General features: G+C 34.2%; 1 protein-coding gene across 11 annotated transcripts in view; it reads left to right on the top strand.

Annotated features, from left to right (window-relative positions):
* The window catches only part of Atrnl1 (attractin like 1), a 694,372-nt gene that overhangs the window by 288,923 nt on the left and 383,744 nt on the right, over positions 1-21,705 (top strand). For 6 of the 11 annotated variants that reach the window (XM_078044731.1, XM_078044777.1, XM_078044692.1 and 3 more), the window contains exon 25: positions 11,464-11,525. The exons of the other annotated variants lie outside the window; for them this stretch is intronic. In XM_078044731.1, coding sequence (XP_077900857.1) covers positions 11,464-11,525 — 62 coding nt within the window. The remainder of the gene's footprint in view (positions 1-11,463; positions 11,526-21,705) is intronic. 11 annotated transcript variants of the gene reach the window in all.

The raw sequence follows: 21,705 nt of genomic DNA, 5'->3' as shown, positions 1-21,705 counted from the left end.
AGAGTTGCTTTGAGACATAATATATGGTCTGTTTTAAAGAAGGATCCATGTGCTGCTGAGAAGAAAGAGTATTTACTTGTTGGTGCATGAAATATTCTATATATGTCAGTTAAGTCTATGTTATTGATTGAATTATTGAGTTTTACAGTTGCTTTTTTCAGCTTTTGTCTGGAAAATCTATCCTGTGGTGAGAGAGGTGTATTAAAGTCACCCAGAATTATCATGTTGTTGTCTATTTAATAGACTCTGGAACTTGAGAAAAGTTTGTTTGATGAACATAGATGCTCCATTGTTTGGGGAATATATATTTATTATTATTATGTCTTGTTGGTATAGGGTTCCCTTGAGCAGTATGAAATGTTCTTTTGTGTCCCTTTTGATTACCTTTAGCTTAACGTCCACTCTATTTGATATGAAGATGGAAACCCATGCTTATTTCTGCAGTCCATGTGAGTGGTATGTTTTTTTCCCAACTTTTCACCTTTAGTCTGTGTATGTCATTTCCTATGAGATAAATCTCTTGGAGGCAGCATATTGTTGGTTCTTTCTTGAAAATTCAATCTGACAGTCTATATCTTTTGGTGAGCTTAGGCCACTAGCATTCAGGGTTATTATTGAGACATCACTTGTATTCCCAGCCATTTTTGGTATTTAACTTGACTTGGTTTCTCCTTTGATTAGTTTTTCCTTTAGTGTAATACTTTCTTCTGCTGTTTTTCATTGTTGTTTTTCATTTCCTCCTCATGGAAAATTTTGCCAATGATGTTCTGTAGTGCAAGCTTTCTAATTTTAAATTCTTTTAAATTTTGTTTATCATGGATTTTCAAAATTTCAATATCAAATCTAAAGATTAATTTTGCTGGATATAAGATTCTTGGTTGGCATCATTTTCTTTTAGAGCTTGATATATGTTGTTCCAGGATCTTCTAGATTTCAGGGTCTGGGTTGAAAAATCAGCATTTATCCTAATTGGTTTCCTCCTATATGTAATCTGTTTCCTTTCTCTTGTGGCTTTTAAAATTCTCTCCTCATTCTGTTTGCTAGGCATTTTTATTATAATGTCTTGGTGTGGATCTGTGTGGTTTTGTATACTTGGTGTCCTGTAAGCATCTTGTATTTGGTTTTTCAATTTATTCTTCATGTTTGGAATATTTTCTGATATTATTTCATTGAATAAAGTGTTCATTCCTTTCATTGAGAATTCTGTGCCTTCCTGTATCCCAGTAATTCTTAAATTTGGTCTTTTTATGCTATCCCATATTTCTTGAATGTTCTGCTCATGGTTTCTTACTATCTTCACTGTGTGATAAATATTCTTTTCAAGATTATTTTGTCTTCATTGTCTGAGGTCCTGTCTTCCAAGTGGTCTAATCTATTGGTGGTGGTTACAATCGAGCTTGTAATTTGGTTTACTGTTTAATTTCAAGGATTTCTGTTTCTTTTTTTTTCAGAACCTCTATTTCCTTATTGAAGTAATATTTTGTTTTCTGTATTTGTTTCTATAGCTCTTTGTCAAAATGATCTATTGCTTCCTATATTTGCTCTCTTATATCATTCTTTAATTCACAGAACACTTTAATTATGTACATCCTGAACTCCTTCTCTTGTAATTTCTTCTGTTGTGCTGGCCATGAATTCTAACAGTATAGTATCTTCATTTGTTTGGGGGCACTTTCTTCTCTTGCTTTTTTTTTTATGTTGTTCATGTGTCTTCCCTTCTAGCACTGCATATTTGAGCCATTATAGTGCCCCTGCAGGGTTTCACTACCTCTCATTTGAGGGGAAGATCGGTGTTAACAGATCCCAACACAGAGTATGTACATCCTTAAGCCAAATAGTTGCTATTAAGATATTTACAGCTTGGTCAGTTCAGTATTATCTACAATATAAACAGTAAGTTTGCAAAAGACTTTACAGTTTCTGATGGTGGACAAAGAACCAGTAGTGAGGTATAGGATGAGATGTTGAGGGGGTAGGAGGTGAGGGTATAGAATTACTGGATCTTAGGAAGAATGAAAGAGAAATCTAAAGAAGATACTTAGTAGCAGGAGAAGAAAGAGGAAGTGATTTGGGGTAGACAAGTGTAAAGACAGTAGAATTCATAAAACAAACACACATAAATATTAAGAAAAATAAAAAATGTAAAGGTAAGAGAAAAAATAATGTACAACCCAAGTGTAATATACTATCTAGACATCCCAGTCTTAATTCATGCAAAGTACTTGGTTTCACATATGTTGAAGATGTGAGGGCCGGAGAATAAAGAGGGAGGGGAAAAAATCTCAGAGGAAGAAACAAGGATTGCTTTGGTTGGAGATCAGTATCTTTCCTGATTCCTGTCTCGTCCCATAGGAGGGATTGTCTGTTGTTTGCTGGTATCTCCTTCCTCAGGATGCTGAAGTTTACCAGAGTGGGGGGGGGGTTCGTCTTGAGTACAGGGCACCTGGAATTGGGGTATGGCACTCACAGGTCCTGATTTGAACTGCCCCCCAAGGATCTCCTTTGGTTTCTACTCCTGTGATGTGGGCACCTGATCTTATCTCCTTATCTGGCCTGAAGACCTCACAGTTCCTGGTCTCTAAATTAGTCTCTAAACTGTTTCTCACTCATTCTTTCCCTTTTTACTTCCTAATGGGGACCTTCCTCTCCAGAGGTCTTTTGAGTTGTGCTCTGGGGGCTGCGCACCCACCTTGAAGAGCTGTTTTGTATTGGGCAGTCACTGTGCCGGGATAGTGGCTGACTGGGGAATTGTCAGTACCTGCCAAGCCTGTATTCCAAACTGGGAGTTGCCCCAACTAAAGATGGTGACAAAATTGATCCAAGATGGAGGCAGCTGCTTTCAGAAATGGGGAATTGAGTCAGGTGGGGGGGATGGGCAATGGCTTTGGGTGATATGTTCAGAGCTGCAGCTCTGTGGCATTCAGTACTGTGGCTGTCAGCTATCTTCAGAGTCTGTGCCATGTTCTTGGGTTCAGGCAGGCTACTGCACAATGGGGACTATGGCAGTGGCTGCAGAGTCCCAAGATGGAGGCAACCAGGGGAGCCCCACGTTGGTAGATGGGGTTCCATACGGGAGTGGCGGCTGGATTTCCTTTGCGTAGGTAGCAGCTGGTGTCCGGCAAGGGAGTGGTGCCCCGGATATCTGTGCAGGTGGGTAGCCAGGAGTCCTGCGTGGGTCCTGATGCTGGTGGACCTGCTAAGACACCTGAGAGTCTATGTGTGCAAGTAGTTGGGAGCCCTGGTCTGATGCTGAGTTCTGGATTCCTGCATTGGAATAGTGGTTGTGATTCCTGTGAAGGGGGTACTCTATGACTGGAAGAGAAGCAGTAGTTTATTACTTGAATCCCAGGTCACAGAGGAACACAGAATGATGCCTTCCTCTAGCCTGCCATCTTGGATCTTTCCTAAAAAACCATTCTTTTAAGGCAATCTCATTTGTTTTTCATAGGCAAAGAAATAATGCTTCAGGTAGTGCCACTTAATTTAAACTAGAAGATTGAAATCTGATCTCATTCACCTTCTGAAAGAAGTTGCTAGAAACAACATAGATTAGAGTGTTCATTGCTGAGATTACGAAACTGAGGTACAAAATATATTTCTGATATTTTACTTATAGTATAGCTAGAATTGTAACAAAACAGAAACATATACATATATATGAAAATGTATGTTTCCCAATGCTTTGAATTCTATAATAAATATCAATTTTATTAGGAAAAATCAGTTTACGATCTGAAGTTGGAAAGTAATTTTGAAATTTATTTGAATTATTTATGTAAGAGATTCAGATAAATATAAATTTTTAATGTTTCTCTCAATAGCATCTATACCTTAGTAACAGCATATGAAACTCTGATAATATTCTTAGTGTTAAGTTTGCTATGGAATTTATTCATTGATTCAGCAAACTTTAAATGTTTTCTCTTTAAAAATTTTTTTAGTTGTAAATAGACACAATACATTTATTTTATTTGTTTATATTTATGTGTTGCTGATGATCAAACCCAGTGCCTCACACATGCTAGGCAAGTGCTCTACTACTAAACCATAACCGCGGCTCTAATGAAATGATTTCTATGTACAATGTTCCAAATATTGTTCTAACTGTTGGAATAAGTGCAATAAACAATATGAATTGCCGCAGTCTGGCTGGGCACAATTCAGGAGCCACTTGTCAAAAGAAACGAACTTTATTTTTAGAACCACACACGCCAAACCACACAGCTCTTCAGGAAAACCTTCAGAGCCCAACTGCCAACACTGGCTTCTCACAAGCCTCTCCACCTCCCCCACTCCTCCTGCTCTTGAGGCCGATTGGCTGGGTTGCGTGGGCGGAGCCAAAAAAGTCCCCCAATGAGCAGCTCTGTGGTCTGAAAGGGCGGGGAAACAGCCAGTGAGCATCACCACAGAGGAGCCAAACAGTTGGCAGCTAGAAGTTTGCTGGGGCCGCTGTGAGCCAATCATCAGCTGGCAGCTGGAAGTTTGCTGGCAGCTGGAAACTTGCTGGCAGCTGGAAGTTTGCTGGGGCCCTTTTGGCTGTGGCTCTCAACAATGAATAAATTCACTTTTTCCAAAGAGCCTTCATTTTACTGGGAAAAGATAGTTTAATGATCACCAGTAAAATAATTTCAAGTTACAGTATTAAAGAAAATGTTCACACAATAGTTTAGAGTAAGGAGAAGGACTAGTTTTGATGCATGTCTCTGAGAAGCCAGAGACCTGAGATGAGACCTGACTTATGAGGAGAAAACCCCGTAAAGACCAGTTCCAACCCCATCTAGAGTGGCCCTCCCTTTGTATGCATTCCTCTTCCCCACAGGCCTCTGGTTTCATTGGAAGGGGTTTGGAGTTAGGGCATGCTATTCTCCATAAAGGAAAATTGAGCACAGACAGATGTATTTTATACACTAAGGAATGATTTCTTGTCCCAACCACTTGCATAATGAAAGATAGGATATTTTTCCTTTCTTTATTTCATTAGCTCTTTTCAAGTTGCAAAACAAGATATAATTCATTATTATCACCATTAATTGTCTGCTCCTTCGACTAAGAATTTTTTTTCCCCTGTCACTTAATCTAAGTACCTGGCATAGAATCTAGAATGAAGTAGATACTTAATAGAATATTTAATGAATGAATAAATTGACATACAATAAGAGCAATCTTAAAAAGTATCTTAGTCTGTTTTTCTTGGTATGACAGAATGCCACAGACTTGGTAACATGTAAGGAAAAGGAATCCATTTCTTATAGTTCTGGAGGCTGGAAAGTCCAATACCAAACTTCTGACATCTATTAAAGCCCTTCTTGTTGTGTTATAATGTAGTGGAGGATGTAATTAGTGAGTAGGAGGGAGCCTTAGAGCTTAGAAAGGTCTTTCTTCTTATAAAGCCATTAATCCTATCATTTGGGCCCCATCTCCATTACCTGTTCTAACTCTAACTAGCACCCAAAGGCTCCATCTCCTAATAATATAAACATGAATTTTAAGGAAAGCATTATCAGCTCAGTTTGAATGTGAAAAACACATTCAAACTATAGCAAAAGGAAATCTGATTGTCTGCTGGGTCTCGCTTGTCAGTTTTTCCAAATTACCCTTGAAATCTATCTTTCCTTTCTAGAATCAGTCCAGTCTTATTTATTTATTTATTTACTTACTGACTTATTTTTCTAGTACTGAGGGTTGAACCCAGATCTGCTTTACCAATGAACCACATCCCCAGTCCTCTCTGTTTTTTATTTTGAGATAGGGTCTTGCTAAGCTTCTTAGGATCTCACTAAGTTGCTGAGGCTGGCCTTGGACTTGCAGTCCTTCTGCTTCACCTTCCTGAGTTGCTGTAATTACATGTGTGCAGTACTACACCCAGCCCAGTCTTGGTTTTAGAGCCTGTGTCACAGTAGACTGTCTGCTTGGCCTTGCTTGGTCTGAGACAGGGTTTTCTCTAGATTATCTCTTGTGGAATTTCCTAAAGAGTCAAAAATGAAGACGCATTTTGAAATATTTGCACAATTATTATAGTGTCGACTCTCCTGTTGAATACTCATTGTGGAGCACTGTTCAGCCTATATGTGCTGAGTCTACATTTTCTCATCAGCACTATTCTGTTAATAGATTGGTTCCTTTGAGGTATTCCTGGCTTAAGTTTTTTAAAGGCAATTTATATTTCAGTTACCATTTTTAACAGTGACCTTCCCTGTTAATTTTATCCTACCATTTTACTTACCCAGAAAGGTAAGATAATATTGTCTGTAACAGAAATTGGTTGAGGTCTTCAGTCTGTCTTTTTAGTGTGCAGATATTATATTGCAACTTAATTTGTGAGAAACTATTGTTTATGACAATTTGGAAAATAGTGTTAATTCAGAGGATTATATACCACCCAGTAGTGGCATCTCAGTTTATAATCTAAAACAAAAGCTTAAATCAAAATAGCATTCATATCTCTCATCAAAACTTTTAAAGTTTTTAAACTATATTGTTACTAGATACAATAATGTAATTAATTCAAGTTTTAGACTGTTTAGTGCTTTACTTCATGTTTAAAACTTTTATAGCCTTCCTTGACTAAATATTCTTTGGGCAAATGTAGGAAATCATAGATATTTTCACATGTGTCTATGTTTTGCTTAATTACTTCAAATTGTGATTTTTTGCTCTAAAATTCTTAGTTATATGGACCCACAAAAAACATAAATATAACATAATGCAATTTTGTAGTACCAGCTTAAAATCATGTGCTTTGTCCATTTAAATTTATTATAATACTGTTGGTTATTCCTACTACTTAGGCATCAGTTAAATGAAATTAATGTTGAATGATTTATATGTTAAAGACTAACAAGTATTTTTAGAGTGATAATACTAAGTTAAATTGGCAGTGCACAAAGAAATTGATAGCAAGTCCATAATCTGAATATGTATTGTTTTTTTCCTAAAAATATTTCTCTTTCTCTAAGATTTCCTGGTTATGTTCCTCTACCCATTTATTTGGTTCTTATTTCCTTTGCCTTTATTTACCCTGAATTGCTTAATTTTGATTTTCATGTTGAGTAGTTTCTCTTCAGTCTATCCTGAAATGAAGATATGATTGTTTGCTCCTGAAAATTTATGTGGTCTAAATGTTCCAACCCTTTTTAGAATTTTCCAAGGAACCCTGTACTCATCTGGTTTTAAATTGGGCAGAGCTATTTCTCCTTTATTTCTGTATTAAAATTGGCTCATTGGTTCCAGTGAATAGTGTTTGGACTTTTTGGATTTTCCTGTTATTTCCTCTTTTTCTTCCCACACAGACACTGGTATCATGTTACAACTTATGTCTGTGGTTTATGTACACCTTTCTGTGTTTTTGCATTTAAGGGACTAATTAATATGTCAGTTAATTTTTGTTGAAGTTATTGCCTATTTTTTAAAAAAATATCGCAGTTTGTATTTTTTAAAATATTACACTTGCCGCATCTTTTTAGGTGGGCATTCAGGAATGTTGAAAACTAGGCAAGCAGTATCACTGACTACCTAGCACACTGCCTCATGGATTGTATTTTTAAATTTTTCCACTGCTTCAGCTAGTTTTTGTCATATTTGTATTTAGTTAAAATTTAATTATATTTGAATCTGATAATATAACCTAGAAGACTACTATTTTAAGAACTAGTTTACATTGTTTCATTTTTCTTTATATACTATTGTTCAAAGAAAAGATTTCTTAAAAGCCTTTGTTCCAGAGTATTCTGCTCTGATTCATACAGACTTCACTGGAAGTTCAGTATGTAGTTTGTATTTTCTCCTGGTCTGTATTCTCCATGTTATCCTTTCAGATTAAAATCTCCAACACTTCATTGGAAGTACATCTATTTAATTTTGAAGTTCATATTGCCAGATATCATACTCGTATTTCCAACTTCATCTTACTTAACAGACTAAATCGACCAGTACTTTTTCCTTGTGCCATTGCTCTTCCTTTACAATCTCAGCATAATGGTCTCCTGTTTTCCTCCTGGATAATTTTACATATTTCAAACATTTTAGTTCTAATAATGGGATACCCTTGAGCTTACTCTTAGACTTTATTTTTCTGTTGTCTAGCCTATTTTCTAAAAAATACCATACAGTTTCTCCTGTCTTTTAAGAAATATCACCCTATATATTATTTTAAATGACATTTACCTTATTTTTATTTTGACTTCCAAGTAGTTAAAATTAACCTTTCCAAACTAGTACTTAATAATTTATTTTTAAATATTTTATAGGTATTTCATATTTAACATATTATAAACATGCTTTTATTTCTTTATCTATTAAGTCATATGGACCTTCTCTTGTCTTCTGCTTCTTATTAAGTAGAATGTCATCTGCCCAGTTGCTCAGAGCAATCCTAAATATTCCTTCTGAGTCCTCCCTTTCATTCATCTGTCATATCATATTTTTCAGCATGTTTTCTCTCTCTAGACTAGGTCCCTAACTACTTACTCTTTTGTCTCCATGACTACTTCTGTTATGTAAATTATTATCACCTCATATCTAGAAAAATCAAATATCCTCCTGTCTTAGCTCCTCACTTTCCTTTACTATCTATGTCTTTCCTACCCAGTGTGATTTTCTCTTGATAAATCATGTAACTCCATACCTCAAAACCTTCAGAGGTTCCTATTGCTCTTATAATATGTCGAAAACTATCATGGCCAGGGACTAGGGGATTATTTCCCACTTGCCAATCCATATGTATTGGCACCTACTCTGTCCCCTGAGCTCTTGTGACTTCCCTTTAGTTGTTTAAAATATGTATAGCCTAAGCATCATCTTTATTCTTGGGATGCCTTTGCCAACAGATCTTTGTGGTGGCTTTAAACATATTATTGGGATATGAGCTATATGTCCTCTGTAGTCCTGATCTAAATTAGCCACACAATTACTTCATCATATCACTTTGGTTTTTCCTTCAGAACACTTACTACTGTTGAAAATTATGATACTCACTTAACAAGTATACCTGGTTGTTTTCTTTCTCCAGTTATTGGAAAGCAAGCTGCAGGAGAATAGAGACTTTTTTTATTTCTTTGAAATTAATTTTTGGTCTGCTTGATCAGATTAATTCCAAAAGAGATATACATCTTAAGAATTTCTTCCTGTCAAATTCTGTGTGTCCAGACATTGTATTTCTAATTATTTTGACTGTGTTTTTGGTGCTTGTAGGTGTATTATTGTGAAACTTTTTTTTTTTTTTTTAGCTAGGTATTGACTGAATTTCACTTCATTTTAAATATTTTGTTCTGTGTGTTTGTTGTTATTGTCTTTTTTTAGTTTCTCAAATTTTATTATTTTAATATATACATTTCACAAACAGAAACCCTCTTAACAGCATGCACAATTCCATAACCAAATGGTTCAACTTTATTAACATTTTTCAACTATTTACACTCTCTTCTAGCAACAAAAGTGCACTTCAATTCATCTTGACAAGATATACTTACCAACAATCTGTTTGGGGTTGATTTTGAAGTTGCCCATCAGTTATGTTTCCTTCTAATCTGGAATAATAATAAAGTAAACAGGACATGGAGATTAAATAGATTAGGCACCATCTTATTTTAGGAACCAAACACTGAACTAGAGCACTTTCTCCTCATCTCTTCCATAACCTCCAACTAAAATAGCTCAACAGGTGTTAGCAGGAAACTAAATAGAAAAGCAAAATGGGGTTACCAGCCTAGGCATAGAACAGATTGCACTTAGTTTTGCACAACTAAATGAAAAATTTCAGCCAGTTAGTTTTTGTAGTCTAATAAGTTATGAATCAATCTGTTAGTTTAGTGGTTTTTAAGTCTTTCATAATACTTTATATTTTAGATAAAATGTTTCCCTGTTCTAGATAGGTTTAGCACTGCAAACAAGAAAACAATTGATCTTCCTCATTTTAGAAAGCTATTTAATTTTCATGGTGTTATTTCCTTGCATTGAAATCTGGGACAGATGTAGAGCTCATCTCCTTTGGTTTCAGGGATTAAAGCCCTCCTTTGTCACTTGTTCATTGTCTGAAATTGATTGTTTTATATATTTTCTTTATTTTTTAATTGTTTAAAGCAGGAGAGAAAAGTCATCTCTTTTAGTCTATTTTGACAAAAGTAGAAATTCTGTTACATATATAAAAGATTTTCATAAAAGATTATTATAAGAAAATGACAGTCCCTAGAAGAATAGTCAATACCTTAATTGTTCAGCCTTAAACTATGTGAAAAAACTTATATTGACCACCTCATTTATACATAATATTAAAATGCAATAAAGTGTATTATACCTATTATATGCCATAAAAACATTTATAATATATATGTTTTTATGTGCATATATATATGCACATAAAAACATATATACACACATATGTGTATATGTATATATATGTGTATATGTATATATGTGTGTGGGTGTGTGTGTGTGTATATGTATGTGTATATATATATAATATATATATATATATATATATATATATATATATATATACACAATTTATTGTAGTGGTGCTGTGGATTGAGCCCAGGGCCTTATGCATGCAAGGCAAGCCCTCTACCAACTGAGCTATACCCCCAGCCCTACCATATATTCTTATACACATTAAATTTCTATTAATTCTATTTTTAATTCTGATTAATTATATATTTTATCCTCATATTATGTGGTAGTTGCATTTATCATTAACATTACATATGGGGAAACTGAGATATGAGTAGATTACCTAGTTTTCTAAAATATACATGGCTAGTCAGTGAGCTATCTTTCAAAATTAGTTATTGTCTCTCTAGATGTGCCACTGTTGCCTAATACAGTCTATAATACCTCTTCAGGAGAAGTGTCACAGTGTAATTTCTGTAATGTTAATGGAAATCAGCAACAGTTGTAGCTTTTTTGCTTATTTCACCTTTCACAATTATCTTTTGTTAATGTGATTTTATAATTATATGATATATTTTATACTTTGTTGGTGTGTAGCAAAATATTTGTATGTGAGTATGCCTTTTCCCTGGACAAGAGTATGGAGGGGAAAACATTTTCTCAATTTCCTGTAATAAAGTTGAATTTTTGTTTCATTTCACAAGGAATTTTCAATTGCATTAATTGAAAATGTGATTATTACTAGATGTAGAAACTCATTTGCATATTTTAGTTAAGCATATTTAATCTGTCATAGCATTTTACATAGAACTGTTAGCTCACATTCTTAAAATAATTTTATAATAGTTTTAACCACTCAATGTCATAGACTATGCAAAGACTATCATTAGTAGTTGAATATATTAGGCATTTTAGATAAAGTTTTAATGCCAGCATATTTTTGATTATTAATAAGGAGATCCAACTGTCTTAAAGACTTAGAAATACTGTATTTATAAATGCCATAAAACTTCACCTCAGGTTTTCAAGAAGAACTTGGATTCTGTAAGTTTCAAACTTTCTTTCATTTTGATTTTTCAGATCGCATTCTCACAACACAATACAATCATGGATCTTGTGCAGTTTTTTGTCACGTTCTTCAGGTAATTTGCTTTTACTGACTGAATTTGTCAATCTGTTAGATAATTTATCAATTATCAAACTTTAAAATATATACTATATTCTGAATATGTATATAAATAAATACTTACCACAGAGCAGAGGGAACATAACTTCAAATATATACTTGTGCAGGATTATTTTAATGTTATACTACTAAATGGCTAATGGATTCCATGAAAATAGGATAACTTTGTGTTCCTGTCACATAGATAGTTAAATCATGCTTTAATTAATGAAATTAAGCATTTCAGGTACCACACGGATTATTTGCATTTACTAGAATTAAGTCAATTCATTTCTTTCTTAGGTAGTGTGCTAAAGCCTGTGATGAATAAGAAAAAGTATGTGTTTTCTGTCCTGAAGGAGTTTGTAACCCAGAGGTACTATAAATGACTCATAGAACCTCATTCTCCAGGACATGAATTATGTGAGGTATTAATGATAGATTCATAAAAAATCATTCCATAATTAAACAGTTTTGGAAAATGCATATACTAAAGTTAAAAATGGCTCTGTTGTTTGTTTTTCAACTGACATTACTTCTCAGAGCCCTTAATATGCCAACTTACAGTGCATCTTTTTGAAAGATGGTATTTGCAAGAATTTTTCATAAAATGAAAACTCTTTAGGGAACATTTACTTTCATTCCCAGAACTGGGTTAGGAGAGACTGAGTTTTAGCAGAATAATATTCATGTTGTAAGATCTTAGAGGTGTTACTTTTGTAAACATTATTAGAGATGTGTGCAGCAAATTTTGATCCCTTAGATGCCTTTGTGCAAATTAGACAAATGCTTCTCCTCTGGCAGACAAAGTCCCACATCATGGCATACAACTTGAAAACTGAGTGCAGTGTGAATTATGAATCCCACTCACCAACTTAGCTGGGCTCTCTTACAGTGTTAGGAACCTATACAACTCAATTTTTGACATGTGGTAAGTTAGGCACTTTCCTAAACACTGAATAATCATTCTCTTAGGGGTTGTTAGATTCCCATACAGATCTTGAATTCCTGTTACCTTCTCCACATGGGTCTGTAAAATTATTTTCTTTGAAAGGCCAGGTAGTAAATATCTCAAGATTTGTGGTCTCTACAGCCTGTTGTACCTACACAAAGTTCTTCCTCTATTGCTTAAGCAGCCAGAGCCAGTATGGAAATGAGTGGGAGTGGTAGTGATCCAATAAAACTTTATTATAAAACATCTGGTGGGGCTGAATTTTGCCTGTGGAAATAATTTACCCAGCCATTGATCTAGCTTATGTCTGAGTACCGTTAATGACCAGAAACTCACCATCTCCTGATATTGCATTTTCTATCATCAGATAACTGTTCTTTATAATTGAGTGGAAATCTGTCTCTCTATAATATCTTATCTAATTCATCCATAGGGACCATACATAACATGTCTAATCTCTCATCTCCACTTACAGCCTTTGGATTTTTTAAAATTCTTTTCTTCAATTTACATATTCCCTGTTCACATATCCATTTCTCTTGCTAAAGCCTTTGTTGTGTTGACCACTTCACTCTGAAAATAATGATTATCTGTGTCCTTTAAAATGATTAAATTTTTTTGTATTTAATATTTTTAATATATTTATTTCTGATATATATCAAAAGTACATTCATTCTTTAAATGTTTCCTGAAAATGAAATGTGAGAAAATATATGTAGTTGTGATTTATGATTTTATATTTCAAAATATATGAGTTTTAAGGCTACTAACATAGATATACTGTATTTTTTAGAAAGCACAAGAAGTTACAATTATTTAATGTATCAAAATGAAACTACTTTTTGATGCACAGTATTGTGGATAAAAATATATACTTACCTGAAAAGTTCAGATAAGTGTAAAAAATTCACAAAGTTGAATATATATGTAAATGATTTAAATGTTTAGGGTTTTATTTTTAAGCTTTTGGATTTGTGTGCTTATTTAAGTTCAGTACCTCTTTTATTAAGCAAAAGAAGGCTGGTATTAATGTTTTCCATGCCTTAGAGATAATCCTATTTATTAGGTTGTCACCATGGGCAAAGTAAAATAAAATATTCTAATCATTGTGTGAGATCAAATATATTTGATGGGCTTTTTGTCATTTAAATTTCTTCCAGTACTGAAATGTAAATTAGACAATTTAAAAATCATTTCATTGTTAAGAGAATAACATGGACAGAATATTTTTAAGTTTATTATTTATTTTTCAGAAGGCCACTGCTAAATTTAAGAGATTTAAACAGGTTAACATTCATAGATGCCTTTCAGTCAGGTCATCTTTGCTGCTATTGCTCTTTCTAAGCTGGTTTATGGATAACAAAGAGGAGTTAATGTGTCAGCTTTCAGTTTGGTCATTGTTCTGTGGAATCAGTTCTCAGACTCTATGCCAGTGATTTACCTCTGTACTGTCAGAGTTCTAGTGGTAAGCATCATTGGGCTGGTACTGAAGAGATCATTCACAGACATAGCCTGGCTCCAGTTTTAGTGTTTTATTCCATCTTCATTTTGTCACCTAGCTTCTCTTTTCAGATATAGAATTAAAGGGATTTTGTTGTTAATTCTAGTGAGGGTGTGCAATATAATGTAACAAATAATTACAAAACTGATGAGAATTGTTTATTTTCAATAGTTTTTCAGTTGTATAAAATGGAAAAGTGCCTGAATCTGAAAAGTCTGAATTATTTACTTAAAAAAATAAATGGAGACATGGTAAATTTCCAATGGTGGCACTGTTTTTCACTATACCACTTAGTATTGTTGTGATCAGGAGGGACAGTTTCAGAGATTGTCAATTGGTTTTTCCCCACTGTGCTTCATCTAATTGTAAGAGCCATGAACATAATACAGCGATTACTCCAACTACCTTGTACATAAGTTCTAAATACACACTTAAGGACTGGGGAAATTATCACTGGATGGATTCACATACACAGTTAGTACACTGTGAGCAACCATCTGTTACTTGCTTCCCTCTACCACCCCACCCCCCACTACACCTTGACCCCATCCCTAATAATATGCCATGATGACAATTTGAGTCCATGGGTATGTGTGTCACTTCTGATCTCATGTCTGCTAATAGACAAAATGATTGTTTATTCCCCTTGCACCATTTATATAGCAATGTATATTATTGGATATATTCTCAAGCTTGTGGCATTAAGTATCTTCAGGGATCATTTTATAAATTTTTCAAGACGTTTTAGTGTTTTTCCTTCAGATCCAGCCACCTGTTTATTCAGTGGATTCTGGATTTGAAAATTAAGTCTGAGAACTGAGCAGAGAATCATGACTTTCCATTGAAGCAACCACCTTCAACTTCCTGTTCCACCTTCCTTGCTTAATGGAAAACTAGACACCCAAAAGCACCATTGTTGGCTGTCTACCTATTTCACCTCTCAAGAAACCATGCTTTATTAATCATCCCTACAATTCTTTGTGAACCAATCCCCTTGGCAGCACCTACATTCTTGTTAATTTAATTATGGTAATTATGGCTCCTGAGTCTGGCAGTTAAGCATTGACATCTGTCCTTTATTACTCTGGGCACCCATGTCCCTCACCTCATGGCAATTAACAAATCTGACCCTGTGACTGCCTTTCCTATTTTCAGCTCTAGTCTACAAAAGGAAGGCATATTATATTATAATATCATAGTATATTCCTAATGATCTTGGTGAAAGGTAAGACCTCCAGGCCTTCATGAAGCTGAACTGCTCCATAGTCCTTTTGGCCTTATATAATATATCCATTCCAGCATATTTCCTGTCTCTTGTGTTTTTATCCCTTTCTCTTCCACCTGCTGGGGCATCTCGGGTGTTTCACTTTCACTTGTATTGGCCATTGACTTTTCCAAGCTTCTAATAGTCACTTCATAACAACCTTTTACTGTTTTCCTGGAATCCTCAGTAGGACATTTCATCTCTTGTGTTCCTGAAAATATACACTAAAATCAATATATTTTTGTTTATTCAATCTTACATTCCATCTCACTTGGTTAAATATCATACAAATGCAAAGGCCCTTGCTAGTAGAGCTGGCTAATTCTTGCAGCTGTTTCAAGTATACACTCTCTTTCTTCTTTTCTCAGGCTCAACTGGGTTATATAGTGATTTAAACTTTCCCATTGCTCAGGCAGTCAGGAAAGGAAGTGGGGATAGCCTCTGAGAGGAGCAACTGTTGCCTCAGATTAAAAAGGGCTCTCGGTGTCTTCTAGCATGGCAAAATACTGGTTATTGCTAAGTTAGGGATCTGTAGAAACAACATCTTCAGAAGCATATATCCAAGATGTTCCATATTTCACTGCCTGTGGTCTTCCAAACCATGGCCCTACCTTTACATGACAGAAATGCTTTGAGAATTCTGTCATCTCTTGGGCTCCACTGCTCTACCAGATCAGCTTGCTGATCATCCATGTTGGCTCCTTTGTCAGGAATAAGAACCTCATTTGAAATTAAGAGACCCTATATTGCAGGGGCTCAGTCCCTGGGAAACAGATGAGGTTTCCTGGAAGGTAAAAGATGTGAGGTGCAGATGGGATAGTAGACATGCTTTATTTGAAGATATCCACAGCCCCAAGTCCTCAGCCTTTATCCCCCAACCTCATGAGTCTTTCCATAGGTGTTTTTTAATATGCAGGCCAGACACAAATGGCACATTGCCAGCAGGTTGCATAAATGAGTGTTTGCTCACAAGAGAATATTTTATGGCCTTGAGTACATACGCTGAATTAGGGTGTTCATGACTTTGGCTACATACTAAAAGCATATTCTGCTAGAAGCCTTTGTGAGAGAGCCTAACTGTAACCATCTCGGGCCTGCCTTATAGACAGGTTTAATTGGTTTAGCTAGTCATGTTTGTTAATGGCCTTCTCTCAGTTTCCCTATGAAAGTATCAATGCACGGTAATAAGTCAATTATACTTTCTTTTGAAGGTGTTATCCCCATCTTTCAAATACCTAAACTGTTCTGTGTACCCTAACATTTCCTTCATAAGGACATTTTCTCAGGTAACCACTGTTGAAATGTTTGACAACTTAACCCTTCTTCAAGGGACTATCTGTGCCCCACCTAGGAACATGGATGCTATTCTTTTAGCCTCCCAAGCAATGAGTGAGTCAGTGTCAAATCCCCATCTTCTATTTATTCAGACAATTCCTCAGAGAAGCAGACTCTCAGATGGGATTAGATAAGCAGTAAATAAAGTAGAGAAACCTCTTGTGAGGGAAAATTGGAAGGGAGTATAAGAAATGGTCACAATGCCGACACATTTGTGAAGGAGAAAAAAAAGACAGGGAAGTTGAATGAAAGAACCCAAGAGTACAGGGAGCACTAATAAAGTTCACCAAGACCAATGTGTGTCCTTGAACTAAATTACAAGAAAGACTTTTATTTTCCAGGAATGGGGCTGCATTGATATCTCTGCCATGCTGACAGACTAAGAACAGCCTTTGGGGAGAGTGGCCTCAGCATGAATAATACAGTGATCAGTTTAAGCGGGCAGAAGCTGTGCACACTGATCAACTATGCTCTCTGCAGTTAGGGATCAGAAAGAGCACATTTTAAAAACATTTTAATGCTTGGCCCAATAAAGGTATTTGTTGCTCAAAAATTGGTAGAACTGACCTGTACAAGTGTATGCATTTGAAGCCAGTCTCAGAAAAAGCATAAGTTAAAGTTTTCTCTCAAATGTGGAAGCTATACCAAAATAAGGGAAAGAAAGAGGGGAAGATTGGATATCATAAAGACAATAGGAAAATAGAGTAGAAAGAGGTGCAGAAGGAAGGAGGAGTGAACAAAAGGGGGAGGAAATGCAGAAGCAATTTTAAAAAGTCATGCTTTGTGCATATATAAGTATAAAACAGGCAATTTCAACCTTATGTATAAGAAGAAAAAACCAATCGAAAGTCAATAAATAGATGAGGGAAAATAAGATAAATAGAGTAGAGGAAGGAGAATGGCAGGGAGGGAGAAGGGGAGGAAAAGGGAGAGAAAGTGAACTGAAATCAAATTCCATGCATGTACTAATGTGTTGGTATGAATTAAACTACTATGTGTAACTGTAATGCTCTAATAAAAAATAGTAAAAAAAAAAGACTACATGCATACATGCATTTGTTAAGGCTTTTAATTTTTTAATATTATTTTATGGGCAGATTTTTCAATTGTGTTACATTCATTAATATATATGAGTCCTCACTGGTTTTGGTTTTTCTAGGCATAGTTGGTAATTGCTTTAGGAAATTGTCTATTTTATTTTTCAAATTTATTGACACACTTTTTTCCAATAACATTCTAAAATTTCTCCTGTATTAGAATTATGCTTCCACTTCTAATGTGATTTTTCATATTTTTTCCTATTTTTTTTTTCTTGATCAACTGTGCAAGAGCTTTGGAAGTTTTGGGAATCACATCACAAGCCATTGAGTTATTGTTTTCTAATTAACTATTTTCTTTTATTTCTACTTTTTGGAGTTTCTCTATTACTTACTTTTTTCTAACTTCTTTATTTGATATTATAATCCTTTCTAGCTCATTGATTTCTAGTAGTTTGTTTCTAATACACACATTTATGGCTACTGAGTTTTTCTTGTTGTTATTGCTAATTCTGCTTCATCTGCACGCCAAGAACTTCAATATATGTAGTATGCTGGGCTCAAAGGATGATTTAGAAATTGTTCCTTTCTCTCCAATTTTTGGGAAAAGCTGAGAAAGATTGGTGTTAGTTCTTTAAATGTTTGGTAAGATTTACCAATAAAGCCATCAGAACTTTGGCTTTTCTTTCTTGGGAAATTTTTGATTGCCAGTTCAATCTCCTTACTATTTATAGATCTATTCGGTTTTTCTAGTTCTTCGGGATTCAGTCTTGGTTTGTTTTGTTGCTTTAGAAATCTGTTCATCTAAGTTATCTAAGATGTTTGTGGCACCATTAGTACTTTCTTAAAATAACTTTTTATTTCTGTAGAATCAGAAGTAATCTCCTTACTTTCTGATTTTAGTAGTTTGAGTTTTCTCTCTTTTTTTCTTTAGCAATCTAGGTAATTTGTCTACTTTGTTTGCAGAACTAACTATTGGCATTATTGAATTTTTCCTAATGTTTTTCTCTTTTGTATGTCAGTTACCTCTGTTCTAAACTTTATTATTTACCTTTATGTGTCCACTAGTTTTACATTTAGTTTATCTGCCCTTCTAGCTCTTTATATTACAAAGTTAGGTTATGGTTTGAAATTTTTTCTTTTTGATGTATGCCTTTATAATTATAAATATTCCTTTCTCCACTGCTTTTACTATCTGCTATATGTTTTGGAGTTCTGTTTTCACTTTCATTTTTCTCTAAGAATTTTTAATTTTTCTTGTTATTTCTTCTTTGATTCACTGGATGTTTAAGAGTATATGATTTAATTTTTGTATTTTTTGAATTTTCTACTTTTCCCTCTGTTGTTGATTTCTACTTTCATCTTTTTGTTAGAGAAGATACTTTGTTTGATATCTATCATTTCAAATTTGTTGACACTTGATTTGTGACTTAAATGTGGTCTGTCCTAGAAAATGCCCCCTTGACCTGAGGAGAATATGTATATTCTATTGTTCTTAGATATAGGGGCCTGTATGTATCTGTTAGACATAGTTGTTCTATTGTGTTGTTAAAGCCCTGTATTTCCTTGCTTATATTCTGATTGTTCGATTAATTACTAAGACTGAAGCTGAAATATTGTTTTAATCATTTTGAGGTTTCTTTATCCCAATAAGTAATTTGCCTTAAAGTATATTTGATTTGAAATAAATGTAGATAAAGATACGCAGTGTCTTTATTTACTTATTTTTATGTGGTGCTGGGATGCCTCACATGTGCTAGGCAAGTGTTCTACCACTGAGCCATGACTCCAGCCCCCTCAACATTTTTTATTTTGAATTTTCAATGAATTTCTTTTACATCATAAATTTTTGAATATTGTTGTGTTTTTGTTTTAGTTATTGAAGAACCTCTGAATTTTTAGTGATGGGGAATTGAAAATTTAGTGAATTTCTATCTTAACTTTCATTTTTAAAATGCTTTCTCAAATCATGTTTTTTCTTCTCCTGTGCTTTCCATTAAATTGAATGTGTTTCTTATATTTCTTATATTTTTCCTTCTAGCAATTTAGGACTTGTACAATTTTTAATTTAACAATCACTAGTAATTTTAACAAGCATACCAATACTAATTTAATCAGTATCTCCTTTCTTCCTGGATTGTATAGGAGTCCAAGGAAACTGAAACTTTCAGTTTTACATATCATTGTCTCATTTATAAATGTGCTTTCTGATTTTAATTTTTTAATCAGCTTTTTAAAAATACAAATATAATATAGTTCAGCCATTTAAAATGCACGATTCGATTGTTCTGTAACAATCATCAAAATCATTTTAATGTATTTTCATTGCTCCAAGAAGAAACCAAATGCTTATTAGTAGTCACTCCCCTTCCCTCCCCTTCCCACAAACCTCAGTTATGGACAATATATAATCTACTTCTGTATATACATTTGCTTATTATTGACATTTCATATAAATGGAATCATATAGCATGTATTCCTTTGCGATTGGCTTTTTTCATTTAGCATAAAGTTTTCAAGGCTTATCCATAATATAGTATGGATCTGTACTTTATTTCCTTTTTTTGATGAATAATATTTTATTTTGTGATATAATACATTTTACTTCTCCACTTATCACTTGGCGGATATTTGGGTTACTTCCTTTGTCTGTTGTAAATAATGCCACTATGAACATTTGCATATAAAATTTTATATGGAAATGTTTTTATTCCTGTTGAGTTTATAAGTAAGAACAGAATTGTTGATCATTGTTGTCATTTTAAGAAATTGCCAAACCTTTTTCTATAGATGTGTTATGGTTCACTCTCACCAGTAAGGAAAAGACTGCCAGTCCCTTTATCTTTACAACTCTTGTTAATAACTGTTTCTTTTTAAAATTATAGCCATCTTAGTAACTACAAAGGGAAAGAGAGATGAACTTATTGGAGGAATTAAAAAGAAATGGTTTAGGTAGAAGTTGGGGAATACAAAAGCAAAATAAACAGTGTGAGGTAAGCAGTCAGCTATGACTATGGAAATGAATTGCCAATGGGAAGAATAATGCCAAATTAATACAGTGATCATGTTATGGGGGAAATGAGACATTTAATCATGTTGTACATAGGATATTTTAAAAGAGAAAAAAGAAGAAATGTAAATCCCTAGTGGAAAAGAAGTAAATCTAAGTCATTAATAAGAAATATCTCTACATTGAAGGAATATTTGGCCTAAAGATTTTTTTTAAATATGGTGCAAAGAAAAAGATCAATATAAAGGATGAAAAATAATAAGAGTCCTGTTTTTCAGAAACGAGTTTATGATGATGGATAAATTATTGGAAATGAGACCTGAAGGTACAGATTTAACTAAGTAGACGTAATAATGACTTACTGTATTAACTGTTTAATTTTTCTGTGGCTTTGTTACAAAAGAAACTAGATATTTATGTCCCAATTGCTCTTGTAAATCAGAGTATTCAGTATGGTAGGAAAAAACTAGTGACAATGCAAAGTTTATTGCCATTTAGCTTTACCACTGTTCCACATCTAATTTACAGTGCTGAGGTTTGGACATTAGAGGCAGAAACAGACTTCTCTCGGAGTCCTGACAGTAAGTCGCACTTAGAGGTGAATGTGGTGTAGCACCTCCAAGCTAACTTGTCCCAACTTAAGCTAACTGTCTTGGCAGGCAGCCTTTCCTTTCCAGTATTCTCTAGCTCAGTTATAGTATCAGTACTTACCTAACTTCAGTACTGGAGAAGTAGCCAGGTACTCTACTCTCCTGCAAACCCTAATCCTACCTTCTTTTATCAATATTATATTTAAAACAGCCAAAGTAATTTTTTAAACTAAACTAAGTAACACTGCAGTTTCAAACTTCCTTTCACATTTATAGTTCACATTATGGCTTCAGGTTTTTACATAACTTGGTCTAATTATCTGTCCCATCTCAAATTATTATCTTTATATTTGAAAAATTCACATTTCTTTATGTGTAGGAGGGTGGGTAGGGGTGCTGTATTATTGCTTATTTGTTTTGTTTTCTTTTTTTGTTTCCACATTTGTTTTAACCTTACTGTGAAACATT

The sequence above is a fragment of the Ictidomys tridecemlineatus genome, chromosome 1 (assembly GCF_052094955.1).
Source record: "Ictidomys tridecemlineatus isolate mIctTri1 chromosome 1, mIctTri1.hap1, whole genome shotgun sequence".
Classification (NCBI taxonomy): domain Eukaryota; kingdom Metazoa; phylum Chordata; class Mammalia; order Rodentia; family Sciuridae; genus Ictidomys; species Ictidomys tridecemlineatus.
Note: the sequence above shows the minus strand (reverse complement) of the source record. Positions and strands in the feature narration are given on the sequence as shown.